This window comes from Mytilus trossulus, chromosome 6 (assembly GCF_036588685.1).
Source record: "Mytilus trossulus isolate FHL-02 chromosome 6, PNRI_Mtr1.1.1.hap1, whole genome shotgun sequence".
In the NCBI taxonomy this organism is placed as follows: Eukaryota; Metazoa; Mollusca; class Bivalvia; order Mytilida; family Mytilidae; genus Mytilus; species Mytilus trossulus.
Genome location: NC_086378.1, coordinates 52,701,131 through 52,719,004, shown reverse-complemented (window position 1 = coordinate 52,719,004; position 17,874 = coordinate 52,701,131). Strand labels below are relative to the sequence as shown.

At 31.8% G+C, this 17,874-nt stretch overlaps 1 protein-coding gene across 1 annotated transcript; it reads left to right on the top strand.

Moving 5' to 3' along the window:
- Positions 1 to 8,056: 8,056 nt before the first annotated feature.
- Positions 8,057 to 9,291, top strand: LOC134723529 (uncharacterized). The gene is made up of 2 exons (XM_063587117.1): positions 8,057 to 8,329; positions 8,784 to 9,291. Exons 1-2 carry the CDS (start codon positions 8,143 to 8,145, stop codon positions 8,912 to 8,914), a joined length of 318 nt encoding a protein of 105 aa, XP_063443187.1. The 5' UTR covers positions 8,057 to 8,142; the 3' UTR covers positions 8,915 to 9,291.
- Positions 9,292 to 17,874: the final 8,583 nt, after the last annotated feature.

The following is a 17,874-nucleotide window of genomic DNA, read 5'->3' as shown; positions in this document are numbered from 1 at the left end:
TGCATAACGGACACACACCGGATATGCAACGTACGAGAAACGGACACGTACCGGACAGAACGGATGTCGAACGTACATCCAACGGACGAGTAGCGCATAAAACGGACACCTAACGGAAGCGTACCGGATAAAAAGGATGAACAAGATATACGGAAAAATCAAAAGCGACAATAACAATATATGTAAATCGCGCAAATATTCAAAATGTTTCTGTGTAACTGGTTTTGGTTTGTTCTTCAAAATTCCGCCAAAAGGCAGTGTCTGACCTGAATAAGAACTGCTTGATTGTGAAGACGTGTCTATACTCTAAGATCGATTATGAATAATAAGAATTCATGAATCTTAAGAAATCTGACATACCAATAATTGGCATTTCTGACGATAAATTTTCAATTGGCATTTACCCGTTTCAGATCCGTTCATCATCCGTTTTATCCGTTATACGTCGCACAAGGATAATAGTTACGCTGAACGGTGCCCACTGGTCACCTGAACAGAAACGGTTAAAATTGAGTCTATACGCGACAAAAAATAGTACATGATTTCCGGTTTAAAGTGAAAGTACGTTACTAAGGGGATACACAGTTTATAATTGCTGCTATATAATACGGATATTAGCTTAATGCAAAGTTCCGGAATAACCATATTTCAAAGGATACTGTTGAGAGAGATACAAAAAGTAAGGAAAATACCAAATAATCAATAATCATAATAATTCACTAAAAAGAAACAATTGAAAATGCATAGAAGATTCACCCTTTACTCTATTAATATCTTAAAGCGAGTGACATGGCTTATTTTTTTAGAAAAAAAACCTAATGTCCTATTTTGCACTCTCATGACATATATTGAATGGCCCCCTACACAGATATTGAATTTCGTTACATCTTGCCACCCTTTACATAATTAATTGTGGTGACCTCTGGTCATCCTACACATATATTGAATTTGGTAACCTCTGATCACCCTTTACATATATTGAATTTACCTACAATTAATTAGATACTGAATTTTGTAACCTCTGGTCAACCTTGTCACCTTAAACAGATAAAGAATTTTGTTACATCCTGTCACGTTTCAGATATTAACTGTGGTGCACATATATTGAAATTGGTTACCTGTGGTCACCCAACACATGTATTAAATTCTCTTAAACATTAAAAGATATTGAATTTGGTTACTTCTGGTCACCCCGGCAAGCCTTCTCAGATATTGAATTTTGTTACATCTTGTCACCTTTTACATAATTAATTGTGGTGACCTCTGGCCACTCTATACATATATGAACTTTAAATACCTCAAGTGACCCCACACATCAACTGAATGGGGTTACCTCTGGTCACCCTTCACATATTTTGAATTTGGTTACCTCTAATCATACACAAATATATAATTTGGTTATCTCTAGTCACCATGCATACATATTGAATTTGGTTACCTATATTTAGCCTACTTAAATATTAAATTTTGTAAACTTCGTTCACCCTACTCATATATTGAACGTTGTAGCCTCTGATCAATCTACACAAATATTGAAAAAGGTAACCTCTGGTTAACCATTACAGATATCGAATGTGCTTACCTCTGGTCATCCTTTACATATATTGACTATGGTCACCCTACAAAGATATTGAACATGGTTACCTCTGGTCACCCTACAAATATATTGAATATGGTGACCTCTGGTCACTCAACCAAAGTTTTGAATATGGTTACCTCTGGTCACCCTATGCAGATATTGAATGAGGTTACCTCTGGTCACCTTACAAAGATATTGCATATGATTGTCTTTGGTCACCTAAAAAGATATTGAAAGTGGTTACCTCTGGTCACCCTACACATATTTTGAAAATGGTTACCTCTGGTCACCCACACAGATATAAGCTATGGTTACTTCTGGTCATCCTACAAAGATATTGAAAATGGTAACCTTTGGTCAACATTCAATAAATTGACTTATGTTACCTATGATAACAATTCACAAAAAATGAATTTGGTTAGCATCGGATATCTCGATTCACACTTTTTGCGCTACTTTTATAATTAATATAGTAACTTCTGGTCGCTGTACACATATATCTAATTATTTTGCCATTGTCAACAAATATATATAGCAATTGGCTTTTTTGGAATGTAGTTACCTCGGATCACTATACATAGATAAAAAAAAAAATCTTTAGACACCATGCATAAATATTGAATTTAGGTACCTTTATTAACCCTACTTATATGTTTAATTTGGTAATCTCTGGTCACACTACCAAGATGTTGAATGTGGTTAGCTCTTGTAACCATACAAATATATTGAATATGGTTACCTCTGGTCACCCTACACATATATTGACTATGGTGACCTCTGGTCACCCTAGCAAAATTGTGAAAATGGTTACCTCTGGTCACCCTACACAGATATTGAATAAGGTTGCCTATGGTCACCTTACACAGATATTGAATAAGGTTATTTTTGGTCACCGTTAAAGATATTGAATATTGTTCCCTCTGGTCACCCTAAACATATATTGACGTTGGTTACCTTTGGTCACCCTACATATATTTCAAACATGGTAACCTCTGGTCACCCACATATATATTGGCTATGGTAACCTCTGGTCATTCTACACAACATATTGAAAATGGTTACCTTTGGTCACCCTACAATAGATTGGCTTATGTTACTTATGGTTACAATTCATAAATAATGAATATCTTTTGTCAACTTAAAAGATATTGAATGTGGTTACCTCTGGTCACCCTACACAAAAAGTAAAAACACAAAAATACCGAACTCCGAGGAAAATTCAAAAAGGAAAATCCAAAATCAAAAGGCAAAATCAAAAGTCCAAACACATCAAACGAATGGATAACAATTTTCATATTCCTGACTTGGTACAGGCATTTTCTGATGTAGAAAATGGTGGATTGAACCTGGTTTTCTAGCTAGCTAAACCTCTCACTTGTATGACAGTCGCATCAAATTCCATTACATTGTCAACGATGTATGGAGAGAAAATATAATTAAGCCTATTTTTAAAGGAGGGTGTTTTAATGATCCTTCAAACTACAGGGGTATAGCTCTTTCGAGCTGTTTAGGTAAATTTTTCTTAAAAATATTATCTACCAGATTAGACAACTTTCTAGAAACTAACAGTATATTACATAAGGAGCAAATAGGCTTCAGGAAAAATAGCAGAACAAGTGATCACATTTTAACATTAAAAACTCTGATTGACAAGACCTTTAAAAAATCTAAACATCTCTACACTTGCTTTGTAGATCTAAGAAAAGCGTTTGACACAATCAATAGAGATGGGCTTTTTCATAAGTTACTAAAATATAATATAAAAGGTTGTTTTTTCAATATTTTAAAAGATATGTACAAAGATGTATCTTTCTCTGTAAAATTAAAAGAGGGACTAACACAAACGTTTCCCTCATGTGTAGGATTAAAACAGGGTTGTATATTAAGCCCTACATTATTTTCATTGTATGTAAATGAACTGGTTGAAATGTTTGACCACAAATGTGATCCGGCATGCCTTGATGATAAATAAGTGTCTTGTCTTCTTTATGCAGACGATTTAGTAGTAATATCAGAATCTGCATCTGGCCTACAAAATGCTTTAGATAAATTAAATATATTTTGTGAAAAATGGAATCTATCTGTTAATCTTCATAAAACCAAAATAATAATATTCAATAAAGCAGGGAAAATTATCAGAAAGCACAAATTCTATTATAATGGAAAATTACTAGAGCTAACCGATGAATACAAGTATCTAGGTATAATTTTTAAACCATCTGGATCTTTTACCACAGCAATTGAACAGTTATGTAAAAAGGCTAGCAAAGCTATATTTTGTATTAGAAAACTATTATTTTCTGAAAAGATGAATTTATTACCACATTTAAAGCTTTTTGACTCTTGTGTTAAACCTATTCTGTTATATAGCAGTGAAGTTTGGGCTACTATTAGTTTAGTGAAACAAAATACTACCATCGAGTCAAACTATGCAAACTTCAGTCCAAATAAAATTCAAATCAAATTTGCTAAATTTTTATTAGGTGTAAATAAAGGTGCTGTTAATAATGCTGTACTTTCTGAATTAGGTTTATTCCCGCTTTCATTGTCAGCCCTTAAAAATACAATTAACTTCTGGCTTCATATCATTAACATGGACAGTGAGAGTATGGTAAAGAAAGCATACAATGAAAACTTAAACTTTCCTCATGGTTTTTGTAGTAAATGAAAAGTGTTATTAAGTAAACTTGGCTTTCAACATGTCTGGGAAAATCAAAATACTATGTCAAAGAAAAAATTACTTTTTTCATTTCAAAAGAAATTAGAAGAGGAATTCATAAAATACTGGAAACAAGCTCTTTTTTGTGACTCAAATAATGGTAATAGTCATGGTAATAAACTAAGAACATATCGAACAGTTAAAAATAATTTTGAATTAGAAAAATATCTTCTACTGGACCTTTACAAAAGTGTTATTTCTAAAATGGTAAAAATCAGAATTAGTAATAGTAAATTACTAATAGAAGTTGGTAGATATACTAGAACACCTTTAGAACAGAGAATTTGTCCAATTTGTAACGATGGAATTGAAGATGAGTTCCATTTCCTCATTCAATGTAAAGCACTAGAAATTAATAGAAATGTACTCTTTTGTAATTTAAGTGATATAGTTCCATCTTTTGCTAATATGTGTGAATAAGATAAGTTTAGTTTCATTTTGAAAAGTAATGATACAGACATTAGTACTGTAAGTGTAGCTGGAATAAGCGATATGTATGATTTGAACATTCATTTAAAGCAAACATAATGTTGTTAAGAACTTTTATAGTATTAAAGCTAATTGTTAATAGCTTGAATTAATAATTTTGTATGAATAACACCTCCACGCAATGTAAATATAAAATATGTATCTCTTATCATTGAGAAAATATGTTGTTTTTTTTTTTTTTTTGCTTTTGTCTGTTTGTTTGTTTATTTTTGTATTTGTATCTGTATTTTGTAAATGTCGGCTGGTATCATTTCTGTATAGGAATTTACACCAATAAAATTATTTGATTTGATTTGATTTGATTTGAAACACAGATATCGAATTGGGTAACCCTTTCATATTATTGAATGAAATTACCTCCGGGCATCGTATACATATATTAACTTAAGTTACTACTGGTCACCCTTTAGTGGAATGGGCTTACCTTTGGTCAGCATACACAGATATTAATTTTAGTAACCTCCGGTTACCGTTCAAAAATATTGGCTTTGGTAACCTATGGTCACAATGAATTTTTATTGGAATCGGTTATCTCGTAGCACACTATACAGATGTTAAATTTGGTAAACACTTCCCGCAACATTTTACACAGTAAATGAACTTTGGTGTTTTCTTGTCAAAGTATACAGATGTACTGTTGACATTGGTTCTGTATATGTCAGTACTGGTATTGATCTATGATATTTCTATAAAAGTTGGTTAAATTTCATTTTTCTTCCTTTGTTTTAGAATTCACCAGAATGAAGCTGTAGCTGAACCAGAGCTATACACACAAATACTGAAGGAAGAGTTAATTTTCTACCAAGAATTGAAAGAGAAATTGTTCTTATATAATAATGTACTTTTGTAAATTTTAATGACTGATATAAGCATAATGCTGATAAAGAGTAATTCAGAAATTAATGATTGATACCCTGTTTTGTTCTTCAGACATGACTTGATTGCCTTATGTTCAAATGACATATTTTTTACAGTATTCGTCTGTTCAATTTCGTATATGTTTTTGTCCGTAAAATGATTCAATGAGAGCTGTACAGACGAGTTTTCTGTAGACTGAACGTATATCTGACTTCTTATAATAGATGTTTTGTATTTTCGTTTTTTATCCCTTTGATTGTTTTAAGTGCTATACTTGTTCACACGTCATATATTTTGTCAATAGAGTTTACATTTTTGTCTTTTCAGTTTTAATTGAGGTTATTTAAAATGAGTACAATGTAGCTAGTTTGTCGTCTTCTCTTCCATTATATGAACATGATTTTAACATAAAATATGTAATTCATACTCATACTTATGGGCATTTATAAATATGTAACATTTACATTGTAGGGGGGTATAACCATTAGTAATTATTTACCAGAATGAAGCACAAAGACAAAGAATAATGAAACTAGGAGAAAATGTGGTGGTTTTAGATGCTACATATAAAGGTATATACTTATATATAATCATGGAAATTTCAATTTAAAATATTGATACGTTTAAAAAAAAGTTTAACTGTGTGACAATAAACTTACAACATATGTTTTGTTTAACTGTCTATGGTTATTCATTCTATGCTCTTTTTGCAAGAGATGAACAGCAAGGCCGGGGCACTCATATTTTGTAATATATCTCGTCAAATGATACTGGTAAAGTTGTCAAAATAGTTGTGAGATCTCTGAAGACTACGGCTGAAAATCATGGATTTGATTTATGTCCAAGGTTTGTGGGTATCAAAGTTGACAATAATTCAAATTCAATATCATTGCTTATTAACACTTCATTTTCGTCATGTTATTTGTTTACAATTAGTTATATCATTCGGAGTCAAGACCAAATCTGATATGGATATAAAAGATAAATAAAGGCCATTCAATTATATCTTTTAATATATTTGTCTGTAAAAATTACAGATTAAACTATGACATTATTCACATATTCTTGCAGTGATAGTTATTTGACAATTGACCAATAGACAATGCTAAGAAAGATTCATCTAAAGAAACATCTTTTCCTGCATATCAAATTAAATACAATTAACGTCAACACAAATTTCAGTTAAATTTTGGCAAAGAATATTAGATAAATAATTTTACATAATAATATTTATCTCATGAACTAGTGACACTTACAAAAACCATAAATTTTGGTTGATAAAAGATAAAAAGAACCCACTAAAACATATACCAATGAATCTCTATTGAATTATATCAGTAAAATAATTTAAAAGTACAAAGAGTTGCTTGATGCGATTTGAAGATCTTACCTATAAATGTACAATGCTTATGAGTACATGCGTTTTTAATCTATAGATTCTGTTCCTATACTCAAAAGAAATGTGTCAATATAATTTTTCATCAACAAATATACTTTTCAAAAAGTTCAAATGTTGCAAGAGAAGATGCCTTCCAAACAAATAACAGACTACTTGTTAGACAACTGGTGTACTGACAAGTTGGGATGTCGATGGGCCAACTATGGAAGACATATTTTTTCATTAAGATCAAGATACAAATAACTTAGTTGAAAGGTTATTAATACATTTTATTACTATACACCTTATATATTACAAAATCGAAATGTTAAGCATCATCTAATCATTATCTATTTGATAATAGTAACTAATTATATTTTATTTTGGGGATAAACTGAACTGTCTCTGTTTTTATGACCTGAAGTATAAAAAGTGTTACATTTTGTCTATATCCTACTTCTTCGTGGGTAACCAAAGACTTAAAATGATATAAACTATACAATTGTTTAACTATACGGAGAGATTATTGCCGTTCTTTCATGATAGGGTTATGCAAATTTAATACAAAAATCATAATCGTCAATGCAAGTCGATGATTACATAAAAGCAGACAAATGAAAAATGTAGTCTAGCAAAACCTGATGTGTATGAAAACATTAAAACAAAAACTTTAATGCAACTTATAACATTCAAATGTATACACATTAAAATTTTATGTACTTTCTATTTGTTCCTTCAAACATAAATCATAAATTCAAACTCAATAACATTTTGTCATTTTCAGGTTTTTCCTGGGCATGAAATACCATTTCCTTGGTGGGTATGCCAATAGCAGAGTAGAGGACTTAATAATCTTACTCCATGTAAATGTAACTATGTTTTATGAGTAAGTAAGTTTAAATTTGTCACAATCCTGTTCTTCTTATCGTTCACTTGAATCGTCTGAAATTAGAAAGATAATTTCAATTAAAGATGCAATTACATTGAATATTAAATACTGTGAATTCAATTTTTTAAGAAATAATTTATTAATAGATCTTTGAATTATGTTTTCAAATAAAAAAACATCGTAATTTTAGCAATCGAGATGAACTCGCAAAGATTAGTCGCTTGAAAAATATGGGAGGACAAAGGGAAGACAAAAGTAAATTGACAGCAGAGAATATGCCCAAGACAGAACTTGAACAAATGGTGCAATGGACTTCATCCACAGAATGCACTGTTCCATCACAGACAGCATTTGGGACGATTTATAATGTGGACATTGTCAATGTAGTGTGCAATTGTCCAGCTGCAACAACAAGAGGTATGTGTTTTTTTTATTATCTTAAGTCAGTTCAACAATGTTTAAAAGTACACCATCAAGTAAGAATTGTTGAAATCAAGATTATTAATTTCGCGGGTGCCGTATATGGTCCCACAAATGCTTAGCCTTCTGGAGCATCTAATTCTACTTCAGGTTTTTAGTGGAATTCGCGTTGTTTATTATTTTATTTTTTTACTGTTGTGAATGTCTTTTGGGTTAAGAGTCTCCTCGATTTTGATTGTTTGTGTCTTCCAACAAGGTGTCAATAACCGTCATCAGGTTATACAAGTGCAAATAATCATTTGACTCGTCAATTTTTCTAAAACAATGCGATTTAATTTAAGTTAATCTTTACTGAATGTCATTAGTGGTTTTGTTTGAAGGTTGTACAATTGAAAGTAAACCATAAAGGTATAATACAGTTATTTATGTTCCATTCTCTCCTATTTTTTAGGGATGTGTAAGCATGTTCATTTAGCTGAATTTATTGCGTCTAAAAGGAACATCGACCTCACTGTAGGGCGCAGATCTAGAGGTTTTGTCCAGATTGGGAAATGTATCAGTTGTTTATTTGACCTCATTTAAATGTACATGTTTTGCCAATAGCCATGGTATACATTGTATTTGTGTGATGGTAGCAAAAAATGGTATTTTCATCACCTGACATAGAGTCTACCCCAATTGATGAAACAAGACAACAATTAAAGGAAGACAAAGAAACAACCGAACAGGCTATTAAAAGAAAAATTGAGGGAATATATATGTAAACAATGATAACACCCTAACAATTGACGTGAAAAAAAAGACTATTTTACAAGCAATCACAACGGCATTACATATTTGTAAGACAACCAACTTTTCCAAAACAACAAGAAAGCGAAAGCAACATCCGCTGTTTCCAAGCAGAAAATACAAAAGTTCAAAAACTGATCATGACTCTTTAGTAAGCCGAAAGTGTGTTGTAAAAAACAGGGGCGTAAGTTAATGATGATGGCAGTTTCAAATCGAACCACAGAAAGAAAGAATCCATTCGTAAACTATTTCAATGACAAAAATAATGAAATATTATACTGATTTAGAAAAACTGCTTTTTCTTGATATTAATTCAAAAAATGTATATGTTACATTGGTGCATAAAGGCTTTAAAAGTAGAACATATACAGTTTGCTCTTGATATGTTTTGCAAAGATACTGATGTTACCAAATGTATATAATTTAATATAACTATTACCTATTCCTAATGAAGATTTTGTCAAACAGATAAATTGGCTATATATATACATTTGACTAGGTCTGTTTGCTGTCTCAAGTAGGTAATATGTTTTAAGCAAATGATCAAATATGTTTGAAGTTAAGATAATACGTGTGATGTGTCTAATAAATCATTACCTGGCAGCATTGTCTCTATTGTCTTCCAAAAGGTCTCAAAAACTGTCCCATGCATTGTCTTGTTAACATTTGTTTTATTTAGTTCGCCTATAACATGGCCAATAAATTCTCTGCAAATATAAGTTAAGACAGCAGTTTTATTATATCAGGATATTTCTTTACCTACATTATTTTATATAATGACACTATTTTAATTCTGACTTCTAGTTTTAATAAGACTAATTTAATCTGAACAAAGAAAATACTTTACAAAAATGTATTTAATTGACTTAAATATTCTTTTTAAAATGTGTTAGTATGTTGGTACTATAATGCTTAATTTATGTCATTAATAACAAATATTTTATTCAATAATTTCAAATGTTTCCTAGCTACAATAAAACAGAGCATGTTAAACCGTTTAAAAATAAATGAGAATAGCAATGTTATACATATCTACAATAAAACATAGGACCAAGTCGAATTGTAAGGCCAAATTAAATAGTAATTTGTACATCAATTGTTCTACCTAGCTTTCCGATAAAAATGTAGTGTTGATTGTGTTACGTTTATGACCTGTAAGAAGTAGATTGTATATGATTTTATAGTTCGTATTCTAACCATGCGATTAATTTTTAAATGATTGATTGCATGTCAGTTTGCTTTGATAAGTTTATTATTTAGTACACAGAGAAATATGAAACTTGCACAACCTTGAGTTGTTTTTACGTTTTGGTCGGGTTGTTTTTTCTTTGGCATATTACCCGTGTCCATAGAGTTATATTCAAACAAAATCTATTTTTGAACAGCTGGTAGTATGTTTGTGTTTGAATCATTTCCATTCGCAATTAACACAATTGTTCATATTCTATATAATACATTTGTAGACCTCGAGTGCAAAAAGATAGATTGCATTATAGACTTCATTATGAATTTATGAACTGAATTTTGTTTCAAATTTAGTCTAGAATAATTATTGAAAAATAGATGAGAATACTCAGTGTATAATTGATTGTTAAGAAAATGAATACATAATGATCATGGTATTTGGAAAATGTATGTTTTATATATTTCATGTTATTCTAGTTGTTTGCATTTTCTATTGTGTATTTCATTCCATACTCTTAGTATGTAATAAGGATGTCAAGAAGACGATTGCTTTTGTAGCCATTATAGATCCAATGTTCGTAAAATCTGAACAATTGAATTCCCCTCAAACACTTACTTAGTTTTTTCATTGTCATCCTTTTTTGGGGCAGATGTCCCTTTCATTTTTCGGAAAACAGCCTTTTTGGTTGATTCGTTATCGACAAGAGCCTCGATTAAAGCATTTAACTTGATAGTCAACATCACCTGGAACTGAAGTGAGATACAGTTGTGATCTTTTCTTGCAGTTAAGCTAAAAAATATATGTAATAAGACATATTAGGCACCGTTATGAAATTTCTTACAACTTAAAAAAATGTCTTACAGTTTTTGGTGGGGTTTATGTTGCTCAGTTTTATTTTTTCTGTATTGAATTATAATGATTGCAATTTGAATTTCAATCTTTTTTAATGTTTTGTCCAAGCTTTGTCAGTTTGTTCTCCAAATTTTAGTTTGAATGTTCCTTTCGACCAATTCACCATTCCTTACCTACCATGTAACTACTCTATGAATGCTTTAAAAAAAAACGAGATCACCAATATATGTAATTTAACCAGCAAAAACTGTTTTCTTTGAGAATCAAGTGTATTGACTAATATACAATAAAATATAGTCTTGCTGAACCAGTAATGCATATCAAACCTGTTCTTGTTCTTTTTTTCATTTTCTTTGATTGTCTTACAATTCCTACAAATGATAAAAAAAAACATAACATGACTTATGTTTTGATGACCAGAGGTAACCAAATCTGAAATCAGCATTAGGTGACCAGAGGTAACCAAATCAAATATTAACATAAGGTGACCAGAGGTCACCCAATCTAATAACATAAGGTGACCAGAGGTCACCAAATCCAATATTAACATAAGGTGGCCAGAAGTCACCAAATCTAATAACATCAGATGACCAGATGTCACAAAATCCAATATATGAATGAGGTGACCAGAAGTTACCCCATTCTAGCATGTTAAGGCCACCACAGGTTAAGAAATCCCATTTCTTGTTTAGATGTAATCAATATTAAATATTTATGTAAGGTAATCAAGAAACAAACAAAAAATGATTTGTTCAATCAAGCCTAAGTGGCCATTTTACCAGAAACAATTGCAAGATTGAAGTTCAAAAAGAATTATATTTGCAGCATTATATAAGCATAGTGTATGTTTTCATTATATTAAAGGTTTGACACAATAAATTAAATGCATACACACCACTCTCATCTACATTTTCTGAGGACTTCTGAAAAAAGAATATAAATATATGATAAATGTATTAGTAAATTCAATTATCTTATGAGGATCAGTATTATTTTACTTAATTATCAACTGCCAATGATCTTGGCAATGTTTGCAAGGTCAAGGATTTTTCTTATATTTGTTTGTAGATGATTATGAAAGATAATGTCTATTGTGTTAAGTTTTATAGGCATATTAAAATTCATGTAATAATATTCTATAACATAAGATGACCAGAGATAACCAAATCCAATATTAACCTAAAGTGACCAGAGGTCACCAAATCTAATATTAACATAAGGTGACCAGAGGTAACTAAAGCTAGAATTAACATAAGGTGACCAGAGGTACACCAAATCCAATATAAACATAAGGGGACCAGAGATAACCAAATCCAATATAAACATAAGGTGACCAGAGATTACCAAATCCAATATTAACATAAGTGACCAGAGGTCACCAAATCTAATATATGAATAAGGTGACATGAAGTAACCTAATCCATTATTAACATAAGGTAACCAAAGGTCACCAAATCTAATATTAACATAAGGTGACGAGAGGTAACCAAAGCTAGAATTAACATAAGGTGACCAGAGGTAACCAAAGCTAAAATTAACATAAGGTGACCAGAGGTAACCAAATCCAATATAAACATAAGGTGACCAGAGATAGCCAAATCCAATATAAACATAAGGGGACCAGAGATAACCAAATCCAATATAAACATAAGGTGACCAGAGTCTACCAAATCCAATATTAACATAAGTGACCAGAGGTCACCAGATCTAATATATGAATAAGGTGACAAGAAGTAACCTAATCCATTATTAACATAAGGTGACCAAAGGTCACCAAATCTAATATTAACATAAGGTGACCAGAGGTAACCAAAGCTAGAATTAACATAAGGTGACCAGAGGTAACCAAATCCAATATAAACATAAGGTGACCAGAGATAGCCAAATCCAATATAAACATAAGGGGACCAGAGATAACCAAATCCAATATTAACATAAGGTGACCAGAGATAACCAAATCCAATATTAACATAAGGTGACCAGAGGTCACCAAATCTAAAATATGAATAAGGTGACCACAAATCTAAAATATGAATAAGGTGACCAGAGGTAACCAAATCTAAAATATGAATAAGGTGACCAGAGGTAACCAAATCTAATATATGAATAAGGTGACCAGAGGTTACCAAATACAATATTACTACAAGTTGACCAGAGGTCACCAAAGCCAATATTATCAAAAGGTGACCAGAGGTCTCCAATTCCATTATATGAATAAGGGGACCAGAAGTTTCCCCATTCTAGCATGCTAAGGCCACTAGAGGTTATCAAATCCCATTTCCGGTTACGATGACCACATGTAATCAAAATAAATATTTGTGTAAGGTAATCAATAAACAAAAAATGATTTGTTCAATCAAGTCTGAGTGGCCATTTTACCAGAAACGATTGCAATTATTAAGTTCAAAAAGAATAATAGTTGAATAGTTGCAGCATTATATAAACATTCTGTGTGTTTCCATCATATTAAATGTTTATTACAATAAATTAAATGCATACCTACCACTCTCATCTACATTTTCTGACGACTTCTGAAAAAAGAAGATAAACATATGATAATTGTATTAGTAAATTCAATTTTATGTATCCAAAAGTGTCTGATGAGGATAAGAAGAAATTGACTAAATTATCAACTGTCCATGTCCTTGGCAATATTTGAAAGATCAAGGATTTTTCTTAGATTTGTTTGTAGATGATCGTGAAAGATAATGTTCATTATGTAAAGTTTTATCGATATATCAAACTTAATAAAATAATATTCTATATTCTTGTTGACCTATAATGTATATCAAACCTGTTCTTCTTTTCTCTTTTTCTTTGATTGTCTCAAACTTTTTACAAATGATATGAAAAACATCAACTAGTTGTATGAAAATGTTAATTACCAGAGATAACCAAATCTGAAATCTGCATAAGATGACCAGACGGAACCAAATCCAATATTAACATAAGATCCCAGAGATCACCAAATCTAATATTTACAAAAGGTGACCAGAGGTCACCAAATCCAATATTTACATAAGGTGACCAGAAGTTACCCCATTCTAGCATATTAAGGCCAACAGAGGTTAACAAATCCTATTTCTGGTTAAGATGACCACATGTAATCTAATTATATATTTGTGTAAGGTAATCATGAAACAAAAAATGATTCGTTCAATCAAGCCTAAGTAGCCATTTGACCAGAAACGATTGCAAGTTTTAAGTTCAAAAAGATTGATAGTTGCAGCTTTATATAAACATAGTGTATGTTGCCATCATATTAAATGTTTTCATACAATACATTAAATGCATACATACCACTCTTATCTACATTTTCCGCGGACTTCTAAAAAAAGATTTCCTTCTAGTCTGTGATTGGAACATTTAAAAAACGTGTCATCACAAATGACAAATCATGCAAAATGGATGAAACAAATAGTTTGCTTTGAATAACTTCATTAAACTGAAGTTTGTGTTATTCATTGTATTCAATTGCTCAGTACGTTAATTTTACTTACAGATAATACAGACGGTGACAGGCTCTAGAGCTATGGTGTATTGCTAAATAGAAAGAAGAATTGTCTATTTTTGGTTTTCTATTTTTAGAACTACAATATTACTACACAGAAGAGTACTATTTATAGGGTGACCAGTGGGCACCGTTCAGCGTAACTATTATCCTTGTGCTTATAGGTCCGGTAGAAGACCGTTTCTCATCTGTTTTATCCGTTAAACGTCCGGTAGAAGTCCGTTGGTGAATTTATCTCCCAGACCTCCAACGGATGTATAACGGACATGTAACGGATACAAAACGGAAACGAAACGGACGAAATGTAACTCTGATGTGTACTACGACAATGTTTTTTTTAATATTAAAAAAAAAGATTAAATGCAAAGAGAAAAATGATGGAAGAAATGCTAAACTTTACGCATAAAAATTCAAATGTAAATAAAAATGGAACATATAAAAATTTGAAAACTTTGAAACTATAATCAACTGAGGACAAATGATTATAAATCGATAAATGAAGCTGATTAATTTATTGCTCCATTGTGTCCAGTGGCAAATATGACATGCATATTCACGACTAGATTCAAAGTGGATCAATTTGAAGCAAATGTTTTCAAATTTAGAGTGGCACTTTTTACAATAAGGCAGAGCGTTCGCTAGAGGTAAAACGTATGCCGTAATAGAATAGATTTGAACCATAATGATCGAACTCGTAAGTTAAGTCCTCCTTCCCTCTTTTTTCTCCACGATAGACGAACGCCATATACAAAACGTCATGAATTTACAATCAATAACCGCCACTATAAGTAAATGAGATATGGACTTTTTATAAATTAATTCCTATTGCAGCCAACATCTCCCGGTTCGGGACAGGTTATTTATTTCCACAAAATACCGCCTGATTATTGATCGAAGATATTTAAAGCCTCGGTCACACCTTACCGGATAGCACGAACGGACGCCTAACGGATGAAAATAAAAGTTGTCCGTTCACAAAATTGTTATCCGTTGGGAGTCCGTTGATGTACTGACCGAATAAAACGGACGTGTAACGGATGCATAACGGACACACACTGGATATGCAACGTACGAGAAACGGACACGTACCGGGCAGAACGGATGTCGAACGTACATCCAACGGACGAGTAGCGCATAAAACGGACACCTAACGGAAGCGTACCGGATAAAACGGATGAACAAGATATACGGAAAAATCAAAAGCGACAATAACAATATATGTAAATCGCGCAAATATTCAAAATGTTTATCCGTTGGACGTCCGTTCAAAGTTTTGAACATGCTCAAAATTTTCCACCGGACAGAACGGACGTCGACGTATAAAACGTACGCTTAACGGACATGCAACGGATATGGACGGAAGTCTAACGGATAAAAACGGACGACTCACGGACATGAACGGATTGAAAAAAAGTTATCCGTTAGGCGTCCGTTCGAGCTATCCGGTAAGGTGTGACCGAGGCTAAAACAAACAAAAGCACTTTGAATCAAACAAATTCTTGAAATTGTAAATTAAGGTATTTTGCTGGGTGTTTTTTCCCAATCCTATTTCGGACCCCGTGATTGTAAGAGGGCGTATCTAATTAGTCATGCCCGATTAACTTTAATTGAATTGAACCTCAACTTAAAGACCTACATCGGGTAAATAAGTTCGAGGTACAATAAGTAGACAATAGAAATCCTTTGTGAAATAAGATCGTCCAAGGTACAGTGATATGCAGTGAAGTTTAGCATTTGATAGTTCATTGATAACATTCTGGCGTATCATAAACAAACAACTTGTAACGTCTCATTTCATTGGCCGAAAGATTTAAATACAACAGCAATGTAGTCAGTCTAGTCGGTGTGCACGTGAATTGACACAGGTGACCCACAATGGAATTTACTATGTTACTACGAACGTAAAAACAATGATTTGTATAGTTTATAAACCTTTGGCCAAAAGATTAAAATAAATGTTTTGCTAACTTCAAATAGTGGGGTCGAAAAAGTATACTGATATTCTAAGTTCTTTATGCATGCAGCAACTCAATTATCTTGTACCCGGCATGATGAGAAATATAAGGATAAAATAAAATACATGTGCCGCTTATATACGGATGAATAAATGAACCACTTTTAATTTCTTTCATACCTACGATAGGTTATAATCCTTACAATGTCGTAGTCACTAATAAAGTATTTCATAATACTGATCCTGCTTTACAATAATTATAATGATGAGTTGCACTGACATTCCCCCTTTATTATTTTCATGCTAAAACATGCACACAGTAGCTACCATAAAAGGAGGAAGTTGTTCTCCAAAGATAGAAACAAAATAACTAATCGTATCATATGTGCACCTGAATGAATTCTGTGAAGATTATTTCTTTCGCATGTTTGGAACTAAATAAATATTAATACTTGTGAGAAATGTCGTAGTTTATAAGGAACAACTCCCGTTTGAATTGTTTTTACATTGTCATTTCGGGGCCTTTTATTGCTGACTATGCGGTATTAGCTTTGCTCATTATTGAAAGCCGTACGGTGACCTTTAGTTGTTAATTTCTGTGTCATTGTGGTCTCTTGTGGAGAGTTGTGGCATTGGCAATCATACCACATATTCTTTATTACATATAAATGTACTGTTTTCGATTATGAATGAGTGAATATTTATTTTTAAATTTATACTGTAACAATAGAGTTGCATAACATTGTTGAACAATCCGCTAAAGTAAATGTAGTATGTATTCGTATTTGAAATAAAATACAAAACGAAACATGTATGATAAACTGATAAAAAAAATATAAAGAAATTAAGGATGACTAAATGTATGTACAAGATGAAACTCACCTTTTTATAAATACATATAAATGATTTAATGAATACAGACATTGTTTGTTTCTATTTACATAGATATAGGAAGATGTGGTGTGAGTGCCAATAAGACAACTCTCCATCCAAATAACGATTTATAAAGTAAACCATTATAGGTCAATGTAAGGCCTTCAATACGGAGCATTGGCTCACACTGATCAACAAGCTATAAAGGGCCCCAAAATTACTAGTGTAAAACCATTCAAACGGGAAAACCAACGGTTTAATATTTACAATATATAATTTACGTTCGTTTTTTCAACCGAGAATAGCAAAACCTCATGAATTATATCGTTTGTATAAACTTCATTTAATTATCCGCTGTGCCATGATTGGCCATCTCC